Genomic DNA, 24,825 nt, shown 5'->3' on the forward strand with positions numbered 1-24,825 from the left:
TTGTTTTTAGAAAGAGCATTCTGTTGAATGAATTCACCAAATTAAGGTTCGAGGAGAAACTAAAGCCAAGATGAAAAAAAATCTGCCAATATTTTTAATCACCTCAGGGTAAGGATAGCAAATGTAGCAGAATACTGTACTTAATTACGAAAAGACGTTATGCTTCCTTGTCTTCAGGAAAAGTCCCTTTCTCTGGGTAGTTGCCCTTGTAGGTGGTACTTCTTACATAGAACCAGGCCCTGTCTTTGACTTCTCATTTGTTCCCTTTGATCTCCTCTCACTTAGCTGACCTGACCTGGCTTCTTCAAATATACATTGTTCCAGTTTTTGAGTGCACAAAATGTGTAGTGGTTGGCTCACTTACTTTTGAGTAAGTGAGCTGACCACTTCACAATGAATTTCATACAAGAAAGAAATAAAAGGTTTGCTCATAGTATGAACACATTTGGGTTTGTACAAACCTATATGCTAAGCAATGTAGTATCAGGAAACTATCACTGACATTCAAGTGGGATTATTAAAAAGGTTATTCAACCCAAGGTAAATAATGATGACATGATAAAAAAAGAGTTTGTATAATATGGAATCATTAAGTATTCAAAAGGGATTAAATTTAAAACGCTCAATCTTGTTTTAAATCAATGGCAAATAATACTCTACATAAGTTTTGGATAAGTGTTAGAATTAAGCCCGGTATAACATATAGAACCAATATGATCCAAGAAATGCAAGAGCTAACAGAATAGAAAGAAGCTATAATTTCCAGAGGAAAGTGTACATGCAAAAAACAAAATATAAGCTACTTACTTTTATCTTTGGGTCTTTGTGATAAGTCTGGCTTGAAAACTTCTGTGTCTAATGCATTTGGTATGACCGATACTTTGTCTTGGTCAACATTTGCTCGTAATACAGTGTTTTCTTTCCTGAAAACATTCCATATAGCTTACTTTAATTCTAACACAATGATGTCTTGTACATTATATAGAATTAATGTACAATATGCTAAAACTGGCTGATATCTAAGAAGCAATTACTATTTCTTAAACTACTGACTCCACCAGTAAATATTTTGCATTTTTTCAGTTGAAAAAGCAAATCTATTGATAAATGTGTAAGAAAAATTCTCTGAATAACTGATAAGCTGCTTTTTATAACAAATATGCAAAGTCACTTATAAGGATAACTTGAAATTCAGCAAAGATAAGTAATTTCATAATGACCATGATTTTCCATACATATTGTGCTGAACTCTGTATCAATTCCTATGCTACATTAAGTATGAATGATTACTAAGACATTCTAGATTGATTTTGTACCATATTTTAATACAGGCAAAAATTTATCTGTGAAAATATTGAATTTCAAATCTGAAGGAAAATGTTATTGAACATTTACTTCACTTAAAACCACCTCATATTTCCCTTGTTAATATTTTCTATTTCATATGAACCCACATCAACTCCAAGAGTTAAAGAATGTGACCATCTATTTTTTATCAAACTTTTTTTTCTTCAGTGTTCTTACATGTACTCAATTTGTGAAATAATTTCCCAAGTCTGTGGGAGTGACTCAAATGATTTATTTTTAAAAGGTTAGTGGAATTCAATTGAACACAAGTTGCAGAGCTTGGATAACTAACTGGCCTATTGTTTGTTGCATCAACAGTAATCCCAATTTAACATATAAAATTTACTGAAGTAAGAAAAATATCAACCCATTCAAGCAAACCTTTAAATAATGCTACTACATTAATTTCTGTAATCATGCTTACCCTACATATGATACACAGATGCAATGGTTGACATCAGCCAGAGAAAGAGCTAGGAAATTGTTTGTTACTATAGCAGACATATCTGCAAAGCCAAAAAGCGAGTGATCTGTAAAAACACTCTGTAAAAATAAAAATTAACATTAGCTGGGCGATGAAAAAATGTAAAACAGGGATATATAATATATTTCCATAAATCTATGTTACAGAAGTTGTTTAAATACCATGAAGGATATATGAAAAAATTTGTTAAAACTCCAGAAGACCCAGTAACTTACTTTTAAGCCCATAGCTCTTGCCAAATTCATAGCTTCATGTGCCATTGTAGAGAAGGCCGAGTGCCCATGAACAATTGTTACTCTCTCACGAAGCAGTATGTTTCGTAAGAGGGGAATGGATGTTATGAATGTTGGAAGCACTGACTGACTATAAAAGGGCTGTATGGGTAAGTAATAAACCTGAAAAAAAGAATTTCAAAATGATATTGTTATTTTACAATAAAGTTTTGTACATACTTACCTGGCAGATATATACTTAGCTTACGTCTCTGACGTCACGACAGAATTCAAAACTCGCGGCAAATGCGACAGGTAGGTCAGGTGATCTACCCCACCCGCCGCTGGGTGGCAGGTGTATGAACCAATCCCCCTTTTCCAGTCATAATTTTTCTTCCACCTGTCTCCTGAGGGGAGGCTGGGAGGGCCATCAATCGTATATATCTGCCAGGTAAGTATGTACAAAACTTTATTGTAAAATAACATATCATTTTTGTACATGAACTTTCCTGCCAGATATATACTTAGCTGATTGACACCCTTGGTGGAGGGAAAAAGACAGAGCTAACAAGGAAAAAGGGGAAACATCTGTTGTAGGATACTAACAAACCTTGGTTCTTACCTGATAAGGCTGAAGACTTCATAGTTACTGTCTATTAGTCTGCAAAGCCTGAAGAGCTACAGCGAGGGTGTGACCTACAGCTGAAAAGACTCTTTGGGTCTACCGAAGGGATTTGATATCCACTTACTCAGTAGAATCCAAGTCGGATCATGTCAATGGGGATTCGCCCTCTTAAATGACAGAGCCTGACCACTACCAATGCAGGGAGCTCTAGCACAAACAGATCACCTAACCATTCTAATGTTAGCAATACGAATAGAAAGAGATGCCTACCCGCATCCTCTTTCAAACAACCATAAAAACACAACACAAACAATAAGGGAAAAAATTTACAAAGGATATGCTTCAGCTCCCTGCCCCAGCACCGAATCCGCCGATACATACGGGCCTAACGCGAAGCACTTCTCGTAAGTAATCTTGACGTCTCTAAGGTAGTGGTTCGCGAATACTATGATTGCATCTCCAGAATGTTGCTTTCATCAGATTCTGGAGTGACATATTCTTGTTGAAAGCCAAGGACGTCGCAATGGCTCTTACCTCGTGAGCCTTGACTTTCAAAAGCTTGAAGTGATCCTCACCGCAAGCCAAATGTGCTTCCTTCACAAGGCTTCTAATAAAGAAGGACAAAGCATTTTTAGACAATGGTCTACTGGGATCCTTTACAGAGCACCAAAGTCTGTCCTTAATGCCCTTAAGAGACTTCTTCCGCTGGAGGTAGTATCTTAAAGTCCTCACAGGGCAAAGAGTTCTTTCTGGCTCTTCCCCTACCAGGGGAGCTAAGCCTGGAACCTCAAAACTCCTTGGCCAAGGATTTGAGGGGTTCTCGTTCTTAGCTAGAAAAGAAGGAAGGAAGGAACAAATCACGGAATCTCCTTTGAAACCTACCCTTCCTTCTAGAGCATGAAGCTCACTAACTCTTTTGGCAGATGCTAAAGCCAAAAGAAACAAAGCCTTCTTCGTAAGATCCTTGAAAGAAGATGACTGGGGAGGTTCGAACTTCGAGGACCTCAGGAAACGAAGAACCACATCCAGGTTCCAGCTCGGAATTTGAGACGAGGGTTTCTTGCAAGTTTCAAAAGATCTTAGCAGATCATGTAGATCTTTGTTGTTGGAGATATCTAAATTCCTGTGCCTAAACACAGCTGCTAACATGCTCCGATATCCTTTGATGGTCGAAACTGCAAGACCGCATTTTTCCCTGAGAAAAACCAGGAAATCTGCGATTTGGGTCACAGAGGTACTGGAAGAGGAAAGCTTCTGGTTTCTGCACCAACGGCGAAAGACGTCCCACTTCGACTGGTAGACACTAAGGGTAGAGGGCCTTCTAGCTGATGCGATAGCCTTCGCTGCCTTAGCTGAAAACCCCTTCGCTCTGACAAGACTTTTGACAGTCGTAAGCCAGTCAGATTGAGAGCGGGGAGGTTTCTGTGATACCTGTCGAAGTGGGGTTGTCTGAGCAGATCTACTCTTTGTGGAAGAGCTCTTGGAAAGTCCACCAGCCATTCCAGTACCTCTGTGAACCAATCTTGGGCCGGCCAGAATGGAGCTACCAGCGTCATCCTTGTCGCTTCCGAGGCCGCAAACTTTCTGAGTGTTTGACTCAGAATCTTGAATGGAGGAAAAGCATAGACGTCCAGACCTCTCCAGTCTAGAAGGAAAGCATCGACTGACACTGCTCCTGGGTCCGAGATCGGGGAGCAGTAGAGGTCTATTCTCTTGTTCTTTGCTGTCGCAAAAAGGTCGATATGAGGTCTGCCCCATAACCTCCACAGGTCCTGGCAAACTTCTGAGTGCAGAGTCCACTCCGAGGGGAGCACTTGATTCCTCCTGCTCAGGAGATCGGCTCTGACATTCCTTTCTCCCTGTACGAACCTGGTGAGGAGAACGATCTTCCTTGCCTGAGACCACAACAGCAAGTCCTTCGCTGTTTCGTACAGGGAGAAAGAGTGTGTCCCCCCCTGCTTTCTTATGTAAGCCAAGGCTGTGGTGTTGTCCGAGTTGACCTGAACTATAGCATTTCGGACGTGGGGCTCGAAGGCTTTTAACGCCAACCACACTGCCATCAATTCTTTGTTGTTGATGTGCCAGGACACCTGTTCCCCCTCCCAGGTGCCTGACACTTCTCTTGACCCTAGGGTCGCACCCCAACCCGTCTCCGACGTGTCGGAAAACAATACTTGGTTCGGGTTTGGCATGTACAGAGACAGACCTTCTGCAAATCGGAGAGGATCTGTCCACCACCGAAGGTCCCTCTTGATTCCTTTTGATATCCTGAAGGAGAATTCCAGGTCTAGAGAGAGACACCTCCAGTTCCGGTAAAGGAAGAATTGGAGAGGTCTGAGATGCAACCTTCCTAGAGAAACGAATTGCTCCAGCGAGGAAAGTGTCCCCAACAGACTCATCCACTCCCTCGCTGTGCATGCATCTTTCTCTAGGAAGGTCGTTAGTTTCTCTTGGCAACGAGCAATCCTCTCTGGTGACGGATATGCCCGAAAATCCGGAGAAACCATCCGAATCCCCAGATATATCAGCTCTTGACTGGGGATTAATTGTGACTTCTGGAAGTTCACCAGAAGCCCCAACGAACTTGCTAAAGTCAGTGTCTTTTGTAGGTCCTCCAGACATCTTTCTTGTGAGCTTGCTCTGATCAGCCAATCGTCTAGATAGAGAGACAGCCTCACTCCCTCCAAATGTAGCCACTGCGCTACATTCTTCATTAAACCCGTGAAAACTTGAGGGGCTGTCGAAAGGCCGAAGCACAAGGCCCTGAATTGGAAGATCTTCCCTCCCATCATGAATCTCAGAAACTTCCGTGAAGAAGGATGGATAGGCACATGGAAGTAAGCGTCCTGAAGATCTAGGGACACCATCCAGTCCCCTGGACGAAGAGCCGCCAACACTGAAGAAGTTGTCTCCATGGCAAACTTCCTTTTTTCTACGAAGACATTCAGGGCGCTTACATCCAGAACCGGTCTCCATCCTCCTGAGCTCTTGGGAACTAGGAACAGTCTGTTGTAAAAACCCGCAGAATGAGGATCTTTCACTAGTTCTATCGCCTCCTTCTCCAGCATAAGATCTACTGCTAGAGAGAGGGCTTGATTCATGATGGGGTCCTTGTACTTGGCTACCAACTCCCTCGGAGTCGTCGTCAACGGAGGTCTTGATAAGAAGGGAATGAGGTAGCCTTTGCGGACAATCGAGAGTGACCAGTTGTCCGCCCCTTTCTGGGCCCAGACGTCGGCAAACTTCAGAAGTCTGGCACCCACTGATGTCTGGAGAACTTGAATCCTACTTCTTCCCTCTGATGGATCTAGAGAAGGTCTTCCCTCGTTTGGTGGGTCTAGATCCTCTGAGGAAGAAGCTCTGGCAGGAGGGACTCCTCGAAAGGGCTCCTGCCTAACTGGAGTCTCTCTCTTGGTTTTAGCTTGGAAAGAAGAGTGAGGCTTCCTGGTAGACTGGGCTAGCATGTCCTGTGTAGCCTTAGCTGAAAGGGCACAAGAAACATCCTGAACGATCTTCTTAGGGAAGAGTTGAGGAGAGAGCTGAGAATACAGGAGAGAGGCTCTCTGAGCATGCGATACTGATTTCGTCAGGAACGAACAGTACACAGATCTCTTCTTGATCACTCCCGCTCCGAAAAGTGAAGCTACTTCACTCGATCCATCCCTCACTGCCTTGTCCATACACGTGAGAACACTGATAAGATCCTCAGGAGAAATGGAATCCGGGGTCTGCGTCTTCTTGGCCAAAACGCCCAAAGACCAGTCTAGGAAGTTAAACACCTCCAGGACTCGGAACATTCCCTTCAACAGGTGGTCAAGCTCATTCATCCCCCATGTCGTCTTAGCAGACATGAGGGCAGAGCGTCGAGAGGAATCCACCAGTGAAGAGAAGTCCGAGTCTGCCAAGGATGGAAGAACGAGGCCCAAGGGTTCTCCCGATTCATACCAGAATCCTAGTTTCCCAGTAAGCTTAGAAGGAGGGAAAGAGAACACCGTCTTCCCTTTCTCTTCCTTCGAAAGAAGCCACTCACCAAAACCTCTAAGAGCCTTCTTCATAGAGATTGCAGGCTTCATCCTGACACAGGATGAAACCTTCGAAGTTTTCGAAGTCGAAAATAACGAAAGAGGCGAGGGCGGGGCGACAGGAGAAAGGGCGTCTCCAAATTCCTGAAGCAACAGGTCCGTCAAACGCTTGTATGAAGAAACGGAGGAATCTTTAGGAATTTCTTCTTCCGAGGGATCCTGTTCTTCTTCCGCCGAAGATCCTTCACGATCCTTACGATGAAAGGCTGTCTTGTCCTCAGCCGAGGAGTCCATCCTTGGAAGAACGTCTGGAAGAACTCTGACATCTACCCGGGGAAGAAGTTATAACTTCCGTTGAGCTTCTGCCTGAAAACTCCTTCTTGTCAGGATGAGGGCGTATTCTAGGCTCTTGGCACCTAACGAACGCAGGGCGAAAATCTGGCGAAGAGCGCCTATCAGGCGAAGAGCGCCTATTAGGCGAAGAGCGCCTATTAGGCGAAGAGCGCCTATTAGGCGAAAAGCGTCTATCAGGCTCCTGGCGCCTGTCTAAAGGAGAGCGGCTGCCTGGCGAAGAGCGCCTGTCATGCGGGAAGCGATTATCAGGCTCTTGGCGCCTGCTGCGAGGAGAGCGAATCTCTGGCGACGAGCGCCTACCAGGCGAGAAGCGTCTGACAGATTCCCGGCGCCTAACTCGAGGAGAGCGAAAATCGGGAGAAGAGCGCCTTGAAGGAGAAGAGCGCCTACCAGGCTCTTGGTGCCTGCTAAGCGAAGGGCGGCTGACAGGAGAAGAGCGCCTGTCTACCAAAGGGCGTCTGGTCACAGGAGAGCGAAAGTCTGAAGGAGAGCGGCTACCATGAGAAAAACGCCTACCAGGCTCCTGGCGTCTGCCAGCGGGAGAGATCCTGTCTCAAGACGAGCGCCTGTCAGGAGAGGCTCGTCTACGGAAGCATGCCCCTTGTCCGACGGAGAAACGATGTCCGCAGGAGAGCGCCTGTCCTTTGAAGAGCGCCTCGTACTACGATCCACTCCTGGAGAGAGGGCGGTTACTGACGAATAGCGTAAGCCTGGAGAAGAGCGCCTGGACTTCTTTACCGGTAGCAAGACGTCCTTCCTACGACCAGAAGTCACAATCAAGGAGTCAGCCAGAGCCGTAATCTGCGCCTGCAGACTAGCCAACACACGTGTAGGAGACTTAACAAAGTCCTTCACGGGAGACGCAGCTCGATCCTTACTAGGAGAGCGAAACTCCAAAGAAATCCTCGGTTTCTTCACATCCAATCCAGGATCTTCCGAAAAAACTTCAGGGCTGGAGAGAGCGGAAGAAGCCTGCCAGGCTCTCTTCGACGGCCGAGAAGCTTCCGAGGAGCTCCAACCACGTTTGGGCGAAGGAGAAGGCGAAGACGAGAAGCATTGCCGTAAGACTTCTCTCTTGGCGCGATCCAAGGTAGCCTGGGATCGAACATCAGGCGCTACCGAGGGGACGCCTGACCGGTGGGGGTTCTCCCTAACCTTCCTGCGGCTTTCGACTTTCCTCCTCCACTGGGTCTGGGAGTCTGGAAGAGGTCTAGGCCTAGAAGCATTAGGGAGCCGATCAGACGCACCCTCCACTGCACTGGGATCACTGCACAAATTGCTATCACTCTTACCTTCTAGCACTTTAATTTTCAGCTCCATGCTGCGAATAGTGGCTCTCATAGTGTCCACCTCCGAAGGCGCATCTTCGGGTTCGGTGCAGGAAGCAGGGGCTGAAACTGGTAAAGGCGCTACGTCTACAACAGGGTTATCAACTTCAAACTCGCTAGCGCGAGACCTACTAGAACTCCTAGATGAAGCTTTCCTAACCTTGTCCTTCTCAAGCTTTCTTACATAAGAAGAAAGTGCCTTCCATTCTTCTTCATTCAAATTACCACATTCATTACAAGGGTTAATAAATGAGCAGTCATTCCCCCTACACCTCATGCATACTGTGTGAGGGTCTACCGCAGCTTTCGGTAGCCTCACCTTACAATCGCTAACAGAACAAACTCTGAACATAGTTGATTTCTTAATTTCTAAATCAGACATAATGAAATTCCAAGAATAATCAAAAGAATAATCCAAAACCGGTCCACAAATCGCAAATGCCAAGCCAAGGAGCAGGTACTTCACCAAAAGTCCGATGAAACAATCCAGGGCGAAAACGAGTAATAATCCAAAATCGAGAGGTATCGACAACAGATGTAGTCGACACCGGCGACAGAAAAATTATGACTGGAAAAGGGGGATTGGTTCATACACCTGCCACCCAGCGGCGGGTGGGGTAGATCACCTGACCTACCTGTCGCATTTGCCGCGAGTTTTGAATTCTGTCGTGACGTCAGAGACGTAAGCTAAGTATATATCTGGCAGGAAAGTTCATGTACAAAACTTTAATTCATTATTAAAATTACTGGCCAGGGGCTTGAAGTTATATAAAATAAAAGACAATTAATGGCTTGGTTAATAACATAAAGGAGTCTGTAATGTATTAAGAATTCAGGAATAAAAATGACAGGAAAGTTTTCTAGGCAAAGACCTGCTTAGAATATCCTTACAAATCAAACCATGAAAGCTACTTTGGCCTCATCTATTTAGAACTTTTGAAATGAGTCATCATATCCAGTATAGTACACTTTCCATATTCTTATTATGTATGAATTAAAGTAGCCAAGTATTCATTACACATAGAATTTCTGTTTTAATTAAGGATTAAAATTATCTTCCTTGACTTTCAAAAACATGATATTGTTAAACTACAATAAAGTTTTGTACATACTTACCTGGCAGATATATACTTAGCTATAGTCTCCGACGTTCCCGACAGAATTTCAAATCTCGCGGCACACGCGACAGGTAGGTCAGGTGGTCTACCTTACCCGCCGCTGGGTGGCGGATGTACGAACCACTCCCGTAAGCTTGTCAGATTTTTCTCTTCCACCTGTCTCCTGAGGGGAGGCTGGGTGGGGCCATTAATCGTATATATCTGCCAGGTAAGTATGTACAAAACTTTATTGTAGTTTAACAATATCATTTTTGTACATGAACTTCCCTGACAGATATATACTTAGCTGATTGGCACCCTTGGTGGAGGGTAAGAGACAGCTCAATAATACAGGTAAGACGGGAAACAACTAATGTTGTAGGATATAAAAACCTTGGTTCTCACCTTTTCAGGATGAAGACTTCATAGATACTATCTCTGAGTCTGCATTGCCTGGAGAGCTACAGCTAGGACGTGACCTGATGCTGAAAGACTCTCGGATCTACCACTGGGATATGTGATCCCCTATTGTGGTAGAATCCAAGTCGGATGCTGTTAGAGGGACCTTGTCCGCTTACCTAACAGATCCTTACCACTACCTCTGCAAGGAGCCAAAACCCACCAGACCACCTAACCAAAATACAAAGGGTTAATATTACGACAAAAAGAGGTGCCTCCTGCAACCTCTTTCAGACAACCAAAAAACAACAATATAAAATATAGGGTAACATATAAAGAATTTACACAGGATAAGTTTCAGCTCCCTGCCCCAGCACCGAATCCGCCGATACGAAAGGACCCAAGGCGAAGCATTTATCATATGTGATTTTTACATCACGTAGGTAGTGGTTTGCGAAAAACCGATTGGCATCTCCAAAAAGTCGCCTCCATCAAGTTCCGCACAGACATATTTTTTCTGAATGCAAGCGAAGTTGCGATGGCTCTCACCTCGTGAGCTTTCACTTTCAGTAGTTTAAAATGTTTTCTTCCTTACAAGCAACATGTGCCTCTGTAATAAGGCTTCTCAGAAAAAAGGAAAGAGCATTCTTCGACATGGGCCGAGTGGGGTCCTTTACAGAGCACCAAAGCACATCTTGATTCGCCTTAAGTTGTTCCTTCCTCTTAAGGAAATACTTCATAATTCTCATAGGGCAAAGAGTTCTTTCAGGCTCTTCCCCTACTAGAAAAGATAAACTACGAACTTCAAAGCTCCTGGGCCAAGGCCGTGATGGGTTTTCATTCTTTGCAAGGAAATTTGGAAGAAACGAACACACCATAGAATCTTCCTTAAACCCTACATTGCCCTCAATAGCTTGGAGCTCACTCACTCTCTTAGCTGTAGCAAGGGCCAAAAGGAAGATAGCCTTCTTCGTCAGATCCTTGAAAGAGGCTAAGCTAGGAGGTTCGAATCTAGACGATCCAAGGAATTGTAGAACTACGTCTAGATTCCAGTTTGGTACCACATGAGGACGCTTAATGGTTTCAAATGATCTAATAAGATCATGCAAGTCCTTATCATCGGATATCTTTAAGCCTCTATGCCGAAATACCGCCGCCAACATACTGCGGTATCCCTTAATAGTTGACACAACCAGATGACATTCTTCTTTGAGGAAAATAAGGAAATCCGCAATTTGGGTCACAGAGGTACTGGAAGAGGAAATGTTCTTCCTCTTGCACCAACGTCTGAAGACATCCCACTTTGACTGGTATACACGCAAGGTGGAAGGTCTCCTCGCTCTTGCGATTGCTTTAGCAGCTGTTGCTGAAAAGCCTTTCGCTCTGACCAAACTTTGGACAGTCTGAAGCCAGTCAGACTGAGAGCGAGGAGATTTTTGTGGTACCTGTCGAAGTGGGGTTGTCTGAGTAGATCGCTCCTTAGCGGGAGCGATCTTGGAAGGTCCACCAACCATTCCAGTACCTCTGTGAACCATTCTTGGGCCGGCCAAAAGGGAGCGATTAAGGTCTTTCTCGTTGAATCGGACTCTACGAACTTCTTGATGGTTAGCCCCAGGATCTTGAAGGGGGGAAACGCGTAGACGTCGAGTCCGTTCCAGTCCAGAAGAAGAGCATCTATTGCTAATGCCTCTGGATCCGATATCGGAGAGCAGTAAGGATCCAGCCTCTTGTTCTTTGACGTGGCAAAGAGGTCTATGTGTGGCCTGCCCCATAACTACCACAGGTTCTGGCATACATCCAGATGAAGGGTCCACTCTGTGGGAAGGACCTGATCTTTCCTGCTGAGGAGATCTGCTCTTACATTCCTTTCTCCCTGCACGAACCTGGTGAGAAGCTTGATTCCTCTCTTTCTTCTGCCCACAGAAGAAGGTCTCTTGCTGTCTCGTACAGGGAGAAGGAATGCGTCCCCCCCCTGTTTCCTGATATATGCCAGAGCTGTAGTGTTGTCCGCGTTGACCTGCACTACCGATCTTCTGACTTTGGGCTCGAAAGCCTTCAGAGCCAACCACACAGCCATCAACTCCTTTCTGTTGATGTGCCAGGCTACCTGGTCCCCCACCCAGGTACCTGACACTTCGCTGGTTCCCAGAGTTGCACCCCACCCCGTGTCCGACGCGTCGGAGAACAACACCAGGTTGGGGGTCTGTGATTGAAGAGACAGTCCCTTCGCAAAGAGGTTGGGATCTGTCCACCATAAGAGATGTTTCTTGATGTCCTGGGATAACGACAGGGAGAACGTCAAATCCTGAGAACGACGACTCCAATTCCGATGAAGAAAGAATTGGAGCGGTCTCAGGTGCAACCTTCCTAGGGAAACGAATTGCTCCAGCGAGGAGAGCGTCCCCAGCAGACTCATCCACTCCCTCACTGTGCATACTTCTTTCCCTAAGAAGGTTGTTACTCTCTCGAATCCTCGGGCTATCCTTTCCTGCGAGGGAAAAGCCCGAAAACTCAGAGAGTTCATCTGTATCCCGAGATACACACACTCTTGCTCGGGAATTAGTGACGACTTCTTTGAAATTGACGAGAAGTCCCAAAGCCTTCGTCAATTCTAAAGTTACTTGTAAGTCCTTCAAACAACGATCTTCTGAATTGGCCCTTATTAGCCAATCGTCGAGGTACATGGATATCCTCACCCCTTTCAAATGAAGCCATTGAGCCACATTCCTCAAAATCCCTGTGAACACTTGAGGGGCCGTCGAGAGGCCGAAACACAGAGCCCTGAACTGAAAAATTTTCCCCCCCATCATGAATCTGAGAAACTTCCTCGAGGAAGGATGGATCGGTACGTGGAAGTAAGCGTCCTGTAAATCCAAGGAAACCATCCAGTCCCCTGGACGAAGTGCTGCCAGCACTGATGAAGGCGTTTCCATCATGAACTTCTTCTTTTCTACGAAGAAGTTCACGGGCGCTTACATCCAACACCGGTCTCCATCCCCCTGAGGACTTCGGAACTAGGAAAAGGCGGTTGTAGAAGCCCGAAGAATGATGGTCTGTCACTAGTTCGATAGCCCCCTTCTCCAGCATCTGATCTACTGCTAGATGGAGAGCTTGATTCATGATGGGGTCTCTGTACCTGGCCGTCAGTTCCCTTGGGATGGTCGTCAAGGGAGGTCTTTCGACAAAAGGGATGAGGTAACCTCTCCTCAAAATAGAAAGGGTCCAAGGATCCACCCCTTTTTGGGCCCAGACTTCTGCAAACTCTAAGAGTCTGGCGCCCACCGTTGTTTGAAGGACTTGCAAGTTATTTGGGGGCTTTAACAGACTTGGCGAAAGTCTTACCCCTTCTTGAAGGTCTACGACCTCTAAACGTAGAGGTTCTTGATGAAGACGCCCCTCGAAAGGGTTCTCGAACACTTGCTTTTTCCTTCTTAGCCTTGGTAGGGAAGGAAGGGCGGGGTTTTCTTGCCGACTGTGCCAAAAGGTCCTGGGTGGCTTTGGCCGACAGTGATCTTGAAATGTCCTGCACTCGATGTTAGGGAACAACTGAGCAGACAGAGGAGCAAACAGCAAAGAAGACCTCTGGGCATGGGAGACAGACTTCGTTAAGAAGGAACAATAAACCGACCTCTTCTTCACGATCCCGGCCCCATACAGGGAGGCGATTTCACTCGCTCCGTCTCTTACCGACTTGTCCATACAAGACAAAACACACATAAGATCTTCTGGCGAAATTGACTCTGGCACTTCAATTTTCTTGGCTAGGACTCCCAATGACCAATCAAGGAAGTTAAATACTTCTAGCACTCTAAACATGCCTTTGAGCATGTGATCCAATTCGTTCATTGCCCAAGTCGTCTTAGCAGAGTTAAGGGCAGTTCTCCTTGTCGAATCTACCAGCGCCGAAAAATCCGAATCAGCCGAAGACGGTAGACCCAATCCTAAGGACTCTCCTGTTTCATACCAGAAACCAGCGCGTCCTGATAACTTCGAAGGAGGAAAAGCGAACATCGTTTTCCCCGCTTCTTCTTTGGGAGCCATCCAGGAACCAAAACTCCTCAGTGCCTTCTTCATAGAAAGAGTTGGCTTCATCCTCACACAAGAAGAACTCTTCGCTGTCTTCGCCGTTGAAAAAAGTGAGTGAGGAGAAGGAGGAGCCGTAGGAGAAAGGGAATCCCCAAAAACTTGCAAAAGTAGCTCTGTAAGCTTCTTGTAAGAAGACACAGCACAGAAGTGTTCGGTTCCTCATCCGAACCTTCTAGGACGTCCTTGTCGAGGCGAGCGCGGAAGATCCTTAGGTGACGAAGGGATCCTAGTAGGAGTTGAGCGAGAGGTTGGAGAACGCCCTCTCTTAGAAGAGTTCACATCCACTGGAGAATGAAGAGAAGATCTGGGATGTCTACGATGAGACTCCCTCTTCGAGGTAGACGGAATCTCAGCCGAAGGAGAGGTAGGGCTCCTACTCCGAGAATCCTCGGAAATATCCACAGGGCGCTTACGAGGAGGCGAGCGCCTACTATACTCTTTGCGCCTATCCCGAGGCGAGCGGCTGCCAGGAGAAGAGCGCCTATCGAGAGCAGAGCGCTTGCGCGGCTCTCCATACCTGTCCAGTTGCGTACGATCAACGGAAGTTCGACTGGAAGGCGAAATGCGCCTACTAGGAGAAGGCTGCTTGCGAGACTCTTGACGTCTAACAAGAGGGTAACATTCAGGAGAAGGGCGCTTCAAAGCTAACGAGCGCCTACTTGGAGAAGGGCGCTTCCGAGATTCCTGTTGTCTACCAAGAGACAAACGGTCAGGAGAAGTGCGCCTAGAAGCGGGAGAGCGCCTACACGGAGAAGGGCGCTTGAAAGACTCTTGTTGTCTGCCCCGAGGAGAATAATCAGGAGTATGACGCCTTAAAAGAGACGAGCGCCTACTAGGAGATCGATGTGCAGTAGGCTCTTGGCGCCTACCTTGCGGGGAGCGGCTAACAGCAGGCCGTCTATCAAGTACACAGACTCCTACCAGACTCTTGATGCCTGTCAGGAGAGAAGTCACGATCGGACACTCGAGGAGAGTGACATCTGGACGAAGAACGCCTACTTGCATAAGGACGCACTCTAGAATCTTGAGGCTGCTGAGGAGAAGTCTCACGCGAGGGAGTTGAAGAAATAGCGTGATGAGCAGGTGCAGTGCGCTTACCGGAAGCGGAAATCCAATCTGGAGAAAAAACTTCTTTCTCCATAGAGCGTCCTACCGATGTTTGGCGCCTTGAAGTCGAAAGAGCCAGGCGAGCGAGGGCGCTCACGCGAGCCCCTACCTTCATACGAAACCTCCCCATATGAAGGAGAACGCCTAAAACGAGGAGAACGATCCTCTGAAGAGCGGCGCCTAGATCTCTTGATCGGAAGAGAAACGTCCTTCTTCCTACGTGATCTAACTGCTAGAGAGTCTGCTAGCGCCGTGATCTGAGCTTGAAGTCCCGCGAGTACTCTCGTAGGCGAATCTTGTTGTTTCTTCCTCGGAAGCAGGCGCCCGACGCGCGGAGCGCGAGAAGAAGAACGCTCACAGGATTTCTTGGGTTTCTTCGCCTCCACCGACGATTCTTCCGGGAAAACCTCCGGACTAGAAGCCAAAGGACTGCAGGGAGCCTTCCAAGCCCTCTTCAACGGGCGCGACGCATCCGGGGAGTTCCAACCTCTCTTCGGAGAGGGAGACGACGAAGAGGAGAAGCATTGCGTAGTAGCTCCTTCTTGTAGCGATCCGAGGCAGCCTGGGAGCGTACTTCAGGATCTGCCGAGGGGACGCCTGACCGTGGGGGTTCTCCCTAGCCCTCTTGCGGCTTTCGACTTTCCTACTCCACTGGAACTGGGAGTCTGGAAGAGGTCTAGGCCTAGAGGCACTAAGGAGCCGGTCAGACGCACCCTCCACAACACTGGGGACACTGCACTGATCACTAACACTCTCCTTACCTTCCAACTGACGAATCTTCTGATCCATAGAACGAATCGTGGCTCTCAGAGCTGCCGCCTCCGAAGGCGAATCTTCGGCTTCGGTGCGGGGAGCAGGGGCTGCAACTTGGGAAGAAGGTTCTAATTCTACGTTAGCATTAGGATCCACATCCAACTCACTCATTCTAGATCTACTAGAACTTCTAGAGGAAGCCTTACGCACTCTATCACGTTCCAACTTCCTAACATAAGAAGAGAGAGCCTTATATTCTTCTTCATTCAATCCCTTACATTCACTACAAGGGTTAGCAAAAGAACATTCATTCCCCCTGCATTTCATGCAAACCGTGTGGGGGTCTACCGAAGCTTTCGGCAACCTCACCTTACATCCTTCATTCACGCAAACCCTAAACAAAACCGAAGTTTTAACTACCGAGTCTAGGTCAGACATCGTTAAAGAAAATCAAACTCAAAATCAAACCGGTCCACAATCAGCGTATGCCAAGCCAAACAAAGCGAATACGTCACCAAAAGAAGTCCAAATTAACTCCAGGCAAGCGAGAATCGAAAAACTATCGAGAGGAACCGACAACAGTTGTTATCGTTCCCGCGACAGAGAAAAATCTGACAAGCTTACGGGAGTGGTTCGTACATCCGCCACCCAGCGGCGGGTAAGGTAGACCACCTGACCTACCTGTCGCGTGTGCCGCGAGATTTGAAATTCTGTCGGGAACGTCGGAGACTATAGCTAAGTATATATCTGTCAGGGAAGTTCATGTACAAAACAATTGTTTTGCTTTTCTGTCTATAAATTCAGCTTTCATGTACTGCAGGAACAGCAGTATAGTAAATGTAGAATCTAAATCAAACTTTACTGTAATGCAGTGATTAAAAAGTTGCTCTAAAAAAGAAAGTTACAGTAAAAAGTTATTCCAAAAAAGGAAGCTACAGAAACATAATTCAGTTACCTTAAGCCCATTTGTCATGTAACGAACTCCTCGACGATCTCCATAAACATGTGTCATGACAATGACCTTATGGCCACGGCCCAAGAGACACTGTGATAACTGGAAAATGTGTTCTTCCACTCCTCCCACATTTGGGTAAAAGAAATCTGACACCATACTGAAAATATTGACTGAATATTAATATAGAGGTAACATATGATATAAATTATGCTATTTATATAGAAATATTCAATTTAAGAGCAATAAATAAATTACTATGATAAACATGACTGATCTAAATACCTTTAAAGTTAACATAAAGAATTATTGGTCCTATATGGCGCTAACTTCATTTCTAACCAACCAGAGGTATATGTAATAGTACATATTGGAATTCTGAAACTACAGCAATATAGGAATATCTAAACTTTATGACTTATACAAAATTTATCCAAGTAACACTTGAGAAACCTATTCTAAGTTACTGTATAGGAAAGATCTTGCCTTAATTTCCAGTGTACATATTAATGCTATATTACAGTGATAATGTAGTGCATAATATCATTTTATAAAATTTACAATTCGCTTATAAATCATGAAAGTTGTTTTATATTAAATGAATTCAAAACTAAAATGTATATTATACTTGTAAAAATACTTTTACTGGTCTCTTGAATTCTTCAGAGAAAATTAAATACAGAAATAAGGCATTCATAAAATATGAAACCAAGATGTTTTATCTCAATGACGTCGACTAATCTAGGGTTTTCCATGCACGAACAATGTAAGGAAAGTATGGAAACTTAGTACATATATACAGTATATAGTTAGTAAGGATTAAAAAGATACCTTGAAAATTGGTTAATAAATTAAATACAGGTTTTATTTCCACTATACATCTAACCCTCTAGAGTTAAAAGCCGACATTAAAATGTTTATGGTAATTTTTTACCCACAATGCATATACAACACCCATCTACCCTACAACAGTCTTGCGTAAGTTACCAAGCTCAGCACTGGACAGCCCAAAATGGTTCAAGGGCTGGTAGACTGAACCACCATGTAATACTCCCCAAAGGCCAAGATGTAATGTGCTTACACAAGCTAATGAGAAATCACATGAACTCAGAAAGGTGCACCAATTGATTATTTAAGAGTGGCAATTTCCATCACTTGAAGACAGCAGAAGGCTTCACAGTATCATAAGCGTTTTTATGGCAGCTTTTCCTATGGTGTTGGACATAAAATGAACCCTCTCTACTTTTTTATGCCTGAATTTCTGTCAGGTCTAGTCCCTATTATCATAATTCCTAACCATCTGCCTTTGACATCACATATTTTTGTAGCCCTTGAACCACATCTGTCCACCACTTCCTCAACAAACTGTATCCAAATAAACTTAAATATTGATTCTTTTTGTTTCTCACAATACTACATACGTAATTACGTATAGTAATTTTGGCTATGCATTCCTTGACAAAGGTAGGGTACAAGATTAAACTGAGCTTATTATAGGTCTGTTTTCTCTTTGATGACGAAAGTGGTTGCAGGCTAAGACCATTGCCTCCAATGTTACTTGGTGGGGAGGGGGTCCAGGGGTGGCGAAGCCCCCACCAGCCGAGTCAGGGCACAGTGCCCTACGTGAGGTTAGGTCAGACTGTATTAGGGTAAACAACCGCGGACAATCCATCGTCATCGGTGAAAGAAGAATACAATAACAACTTTAAGCATACTATTCAAAAGATTGAAGTTTTGTCAACTTAATGTGATATATGAAAGCCCCATACAAACTAAAATAAGCATATGAGCTCTTCATAAAATATGTTTTCAAGGCAGTTTTGAAATCCAATATGGCGGCTATCGTGTGGCTGGCCGGTCTAACCACAGACAATCCACCATCTTTCCCAGCCTTCCTAGCACTCATTTGAACAATGTTAGCATATATATGTAACGTTTATTAATCTTACTCAAGATTGCAGTTGTAATCAGCACAATAAAACAACATTTTGTTGCCTATTTTAGTGAAAGTATGAAACTTTTTATTCCCGGGGTCATGGTTTGAACTGAATTATTTTTACTTGTAATCGGTGGTTTAATCCTTACTACCATCACAACTGAAACTCCACAGTGCTTATTTAATTGTAATTATACACATTTTGGTCATAATTCACTCCACATTGCACTTGAACCACGTTGCTGTTCCTGGTTCCTAAGTACTCACTCCGCAAACACAGTTACAAGCAGCAGATGATAACACTGATTATGAGGTACAAAGCTTTATTCCCATAATTGTTTACTTTACTCATGATTTAGTTTAACTTTACTTCAAAATGTTTATTTAAGTCATGTCTATTATCCCTTTTCTTCAAACATATTAACCCTGAAAAATTACAAATATTTCAGACGACGCGAGGAAAAATGACTCATTGTTGCCAATCTAGTGGAGCGTCACGCATACGCCGATGCATTGACGAACTGTTTCCATGAATTCTAGTTGTCATAGTAATGCAGTAATGATAAAATTGCTGTAATATTAATATATACTACAAATAGATATGCTAATTTCACTTATTTCCCCGGTTTTGTGTAAGTCTTATACCCAGTTTGGAGGGTAAACACATACCAATTGACAACTCTGATAAACAACTGAAGAGCGCAAAACGCCGCAAAGAATGCCGTAGTCCCCTTGAATAAATACGAATAAGTGCTGGTTAGAGGTCAGGGTTTCGATTGATGTGATGAAAGTACCCCAGCATCTATGGGTACAAGTGGTGTCCGTGGATTTAGCACAGGAAATGGGAAGTTTGTTGACACAAGCGACTCCGCAAACATCGAGATGGCGTCAAACTTCTAAATATTTGGAGTTGTAAGTAAAAACTTCGAAAGCATTTTGGGGTTGTGGGCACTGCGTTGGCCACCCTTTTCATTACCCTGTTTAAATCTTAAAATATGGCCTTAATTTCTAACGTTGGAGAAAATACTTACTTCGAAAGGAGAGTAGAGGTCTTGAGCTCCTGTTATCACCACCAACTAGACCATCTCCGGTGTCAGGACATGTTAAAAGTACTTTTTCGGAGGGTGGCCTAGCTGCGGTAGTCGGTGAGTTGGCCAGTCCACGCGGTTGTTTACCCTATATAGGGAACAAACATCCTTTTCTATATTGTTTAGTAAAAAAATTATATGAATAAATGATACCTTTGGTGGGCGACTCCTTTAAATTTACCCATACATCAAGTTTAGCTTAGGTTATTATGGAAAAAATTAAGGTACTTCTACAGAAGCAATCCGCGGTGGCCTAGACTATGGCCTTTGACATTTTCCTATGTTATTTTACTTAGGTATTGAGCAAGAATTTAAAGTACCTAATATTTACTCGGACGACTGTAATTAACCCCCAGAGGCCAGTGCTAAACACGGCAAAATACATTGGATGCCCCAATCCCTAGTGGATGTTGTATCCGCGGCTACGTTCCTTGCAGTCCGTTCGGAACTAGCTATTCTGTAGAATTACCCTGCAAGAAACATAACCGCAGATACGACATCCACTAGGGATTGGGGCGTCCAATGTATTTTGCCGTGTTTAGTACTGGCCCCTGGGGGTTAATTACAGTCGTCTGAATAATTATTACTTAAAATTCTTGTTCAGTAGGTAAAACTGCATAGAAAAACAGCAACTGCCATAGTTTGGGGCGCCGCGGATAGGTACCCTAGATCTACCAAAATTAATTTCTAGGATACTCTACTACCTATACAAAATTAGGCTCAATATTCTCAGCTGATTGACCACTGGCTACCTAGCCGTTTAGGTAGTTCCACATTAGCCCGTGCAAGCGTATCCGTGACCTTTCAACTCACCAAATAACATGACGATTGGGCCGGTTTTGAACTGGCTCAGGTGATTTGGTATCCATGGACTACTTTTTCCACATATTCAGTTTGCACAGAACCTCCGAAGTTGTTTAGGTTAGCAAAGACTTCGCCCAGCCCTTTGCTCAGCCCTATGTGCCATAGCTTCGCCTGTTTTACCATTAATCAGCACGAGGCTAGGTTAACTTCGGTCATGGATATTAATTTCTGTCTAAGTACTGATGATGGTTCCAGCCTCACCGATCTTTACAGACATTTTCCCAAGACAATGTTTCTTAGCCAAAGCAAAGAGTCTGATTTGTTTATAAATCGGTACTTAAATATTGGGCGTTCGCTGCCAGGCCCCCCTTCAGCAGACAGTTTATAGAAAACGTTGCAGTAGGGAGTAGGCGTTTTGAAGGGGGTCTTATAGTATAAGAAAATATTTTGTTCCTGTGCTGACAACTTTGTTCTGGTGCTACAGTGTTTCTTAAACATTTAAAAACAATTCAAATAATAGAATTTGAAATAGATTTTTTTATGTTCAAATAAAATTTTGTGTTACTTTTGTGGCTTATAACCATTGGTCATTGTCTACTATTGGTACTGTATTGTCAGACCCATTGGCCTTGGTAGTAGATAGAATTGCACTAATCCTCTCTGTTAATTAGACAATGAGTCGCTTGATTCTTAATAGCACATTCATCGAGATATTCTTAACAAAGTCAATATTTCTAAGATGATATTCAGTAACCGTAAAGTTGATTTAAACATCGAGGCTCTGCTGTATTTCTTCCCAAACAAAACTTACATTCCTGTTTATCCAGACACAGTCAAATGGAGATTGAATGCTATAGCTGCGGTATTAAATGATACATAATGCGGTGTGACACGAACAAGTTTCAATCGTCATTTAGCATCATGCCGGCATACGGTGTAGTACTAAGTAACAAATGTTTATCATAGCTATTTACATTTTACAATCGAATCTGCCTGTGTTTACATTTTTACAATCGAATCTGCCTGTGTGCGTCCACAAGAACTTAATCGAGAGCGACTTAATTTTTGTCACTAATTCAGATAAATTTGCGACTCTTCTCGTTCTTGAGAATAAATCGCTTAGTTATTGTTAGTAAACTTTGGTGAAAGTATCCAGAGTTTATTAGCAAGATACTAAAAGATGTCGGAAATTGTGTTCGTGTGACCGCTTCAAGTAGTAGACATCTATTTTTCCTTAGCAAGTTGTCAGTTGACTACAATATAATTTAAGATTGCTGAAGCCCCACATCCCAAGGCAGGGGAACCCTAGTAGAGAAATTGTGGACCTTTCAGTGTAAGAAATGGCCCATAAAAAATGTTTGAGCTTCCTCCCTTGAAATCAATTTCAGTCATACTGTTTGGTCATGTAAACACCACGAAGTAAACTGATAACAGTTCACTTATTCTGTAAAAAGTTTGAGGAGAGAAAAAAGTATTTACACACACACACACACACACACACACACACACACACACATATATATATATATATATATATATATATATATATATATATATATATATATATATATATATATATATATGTATATATATTAAAACTTTGTTGTCAGTAGTAATATGAGAGTACAACCTTTCAGATATTATATATATATATATATATATATATATATATATATATATATATATATATATATATTTTTTTTTTTTTTTTTTTTTCCCATTTACGTATAGTCAGTAGTATAAGAGGGTGCATCCTTTCAGATTCTCAGTATGTTTTCATGGATGAAGTTGCTAGCCCCGTTCCCTCACGGTTAGTAAATTGGTGGGTGGCAACCGAATAGGAGCTGCACCTTAGATTATGTTTTGTTGCCATACTATCACTCTACTACCCCGCAACTGGGGCCTTTTATCATGGTATTATGAAGCGGTAGAGCATTTTTTTCTAGGAGAGTCATGCAGTCATACTTTGAGGTGCTGTTTTGCTTCCCTTTTTATTTTATTTGTCTAACTTGCTGTTATTCCTTATTTATAATTGGGTTTTATTATGCTTCTCACCTCTTGACTCCGTCTGTCTCTTCAGTTCAAACATTATGAACAGCTAATGGAGACAGAAATCGCCTGGGAGATTTTGGTGGGTTGGTTGGTTGGTTTACACGAAGCTGCCCTTATCAAAAAGTCAAAGTCAAAGTCAAAGTCGTCAGTTTCTCAGCAAGATCTTTTCCCGGAGGAGGCTTGGACGTCGAGTTAACGTGCAAGTGGGAACTAGAGAGAGAGACCTGGTGTTTCCCTCTGGACTAATCTGACTTACAGAGACGACTGAGCATTCCTGAGCGCTGTGCGGTCATTCAGCGCTGAAAGGAAACTCGAAAGGAAAAATGGTTTCAAAGGTGTGACTGGAGGGAACCCTCGCAGTTGCACTGGAAAAATTGTCAGGAGAGGGTGAAAAGTAATTAAGATGGAAGAAAGAGAATATGAATAGGGGTACAGTAAATGGAATGAAAGTAGTTGCAGCTGGATGACGAAGGAACGCTGCAAAGAACCGCAAGGAATACCTACAGTGCTCCGGACCCTTAGCAGGGTATAGTGGCGTCAGTGCACCCTCTTGTGGTGCACTGTAGGCTTAATATGAAGCGCCTAGTGGCATGATCGGTATGGTCTTGACCTGCCACCACGGTGGCCGAGAGTTAGATTCTCTGGCATTCCACTGAGGCGTCAGAGATGTGTATTTCTGGTGATAGAAGTTCACTCTCGACGTGGTTCGGAAATCACGTAAAGCCGTTGGTCCCGTTGTTGAATAACCACAAACAAACAAACAAACTGTAGACATTATTTAAGGTTCTTTGCAGCGTGCCGTCGGCCCCTACCTGTAACCCCTTTCCTTACTTTTACTGTACCTCCTTTCATTTTCTCTCTCTTCCATCTCATTTTCCACCCTCTCCTAACAATTGGTTTATAGTGCAACTGCGAGGTTTTCCTCCTGTTACACCTTTCAAGCCTTTTACTGTTAATTTCCGTTTCAGCGCTGAATGACCTCATAGGTCCCAGTGCTTGGTCTTTGGCCTAAATACTATATTCAGCCACAGTGCTCCGCGTGAAGTGCACTGAGGGACCACTCCCTGCGAGGGAATTGAGACTGAATGTCGACTACACAGCATCATCATTTTGACAAGGCTCAGGTAATGGATGTCTGAAAGTGACTGAAAGAACCTTTGCTGATAACCTGTGACTTTCTGCGTACCCGCGCCCTTTGGACACATCAGCAACATTTTTATAATCCATGGCCTGATGACCCGTCGCTTGGCTGCATGTTAAACATCCTGAATAATTTCGTACACCGTCAAAGTTCGCGGCGAGGTCTAAAAAGAACGCCAAATTAACGTCTCTCGTTGTTGTATTCTGTGATTCTGGTCTGACGTACGTCATTTCAATTTCGTTGATAGCCACGGCGAGAGTACTGACAGAACATCTACAGTTCCTTTCCCGTACGGGGTTATTGCCGTCAGTTCACCTCATGTGGTGCACTGTAGGAATTACATAAGGTTCTTAGCAGCGTCTCTTCGGACTCAAGCTGCGACCCCTTCCATTCCTTTTACAGTATCTCTGTTCATATTCTCTTTATTCCACCTTTAGAAGTTCCTCGGGGGACGAGTTGTTTACGTGCTCACCTACCGATTCGGTAGTCCGGAGTTCGATTCCCCGCTCTGCCAATGTGGAATCAGAGGAGTTTGTTTTTGGTGATAAGAAAATAATTTATCGATAAAATAGTTTCCTAGCCACGTAAAAATATCTAATCTTCGGGCCGGCCCTAGGACAGCTGTTCATCAGGTCAGTGGTCTGGTTAAACTAAGATATACTGAATTTTTCCACTTTTAGAACCTTTCGACTATCAATTTCCCTGAATGACCTCGCAGGTCCCAGCACAGAGTCGTGGGCCAAAATTCTATATTCCATTCCATTCTACAGTTGCTTTCATTTACATTCATATTCAAGAGAGTATTCATTTGAATATTACATTTGTCACAATAAATCCTGTTACGAAATCTCTGAATGAGTTTTTAAATTTTTTTTCTCGATAGGCTGCTGACTATTTCTTTTCCTTTTCCCCTTTGCGGATGTTCATAACCCAACGATGTTGCACATCTTGGGACAAAATTGAAGTAGACGTAGTTTTGCAAATGTTCATTCAACTGTATTTACAAAATAAGTCAGAGAAAATAAGTTTTACAACAGT

General features: G+C 43.9%; 1 protein-coding gene across 2 annotated transcripts in view; it reads right to left on the reverse strand.

Moving 5' to 3' along the window:
* The window catches only part of LOC135198581 (phosphatidylinositol N-acetylglucosaminyltransferase subunit A-like), a 65,148-nt gene extending 44,174 nt beyond the window's left edge, over positions 1-20,974 (reverse strand). For both annotated transcript variants that reach the window (XM_064226311.1, XM_064226302.1), the window contains exons 1-5: positions 20,604-20,974; positions 16,770-16,926; positions 2,047-2,226; positions 1,772-1,890; positions 808-923 (exon numbers count right to left, since the gene is read on the reverse strand). In XM_064226311.1, the coding sequence (XP_064082381.1) occupies positions 808-923; positions 1,772-1,890; positions 2,047-2,226; positions 16,770-16,926; positions 20,604-20,659 (628 nt within the window). In that variant the 5' untranslated portion in view covers positions 20,660-20,974. The remainder of the gene's footprint in view (positions 1-807; positions 924-1,771; positions 1,891-2,046; positions 2,227-16,769; positions 16,927-20,603) is intronic.
* Between the last annotated feature and the right edge of the window lie 3,851 nt (positions 20,975-24,825).

The sequence above is a fragment of the Macrobrachium nipponense genome, chromosome 23 (genome assembly GCF_015104395.2).
Source record: "Macrobrachium nipponense isolate FS-2020 chromosome 23, ASM1510439v2, whole genome shotgun sequence".
NCBI lineage: Eukaryota > Metazoa > Arthropoda > Malacostraca > Decapoda > Palaemonidae > Macrobrachium > Macrobrachium nipponense.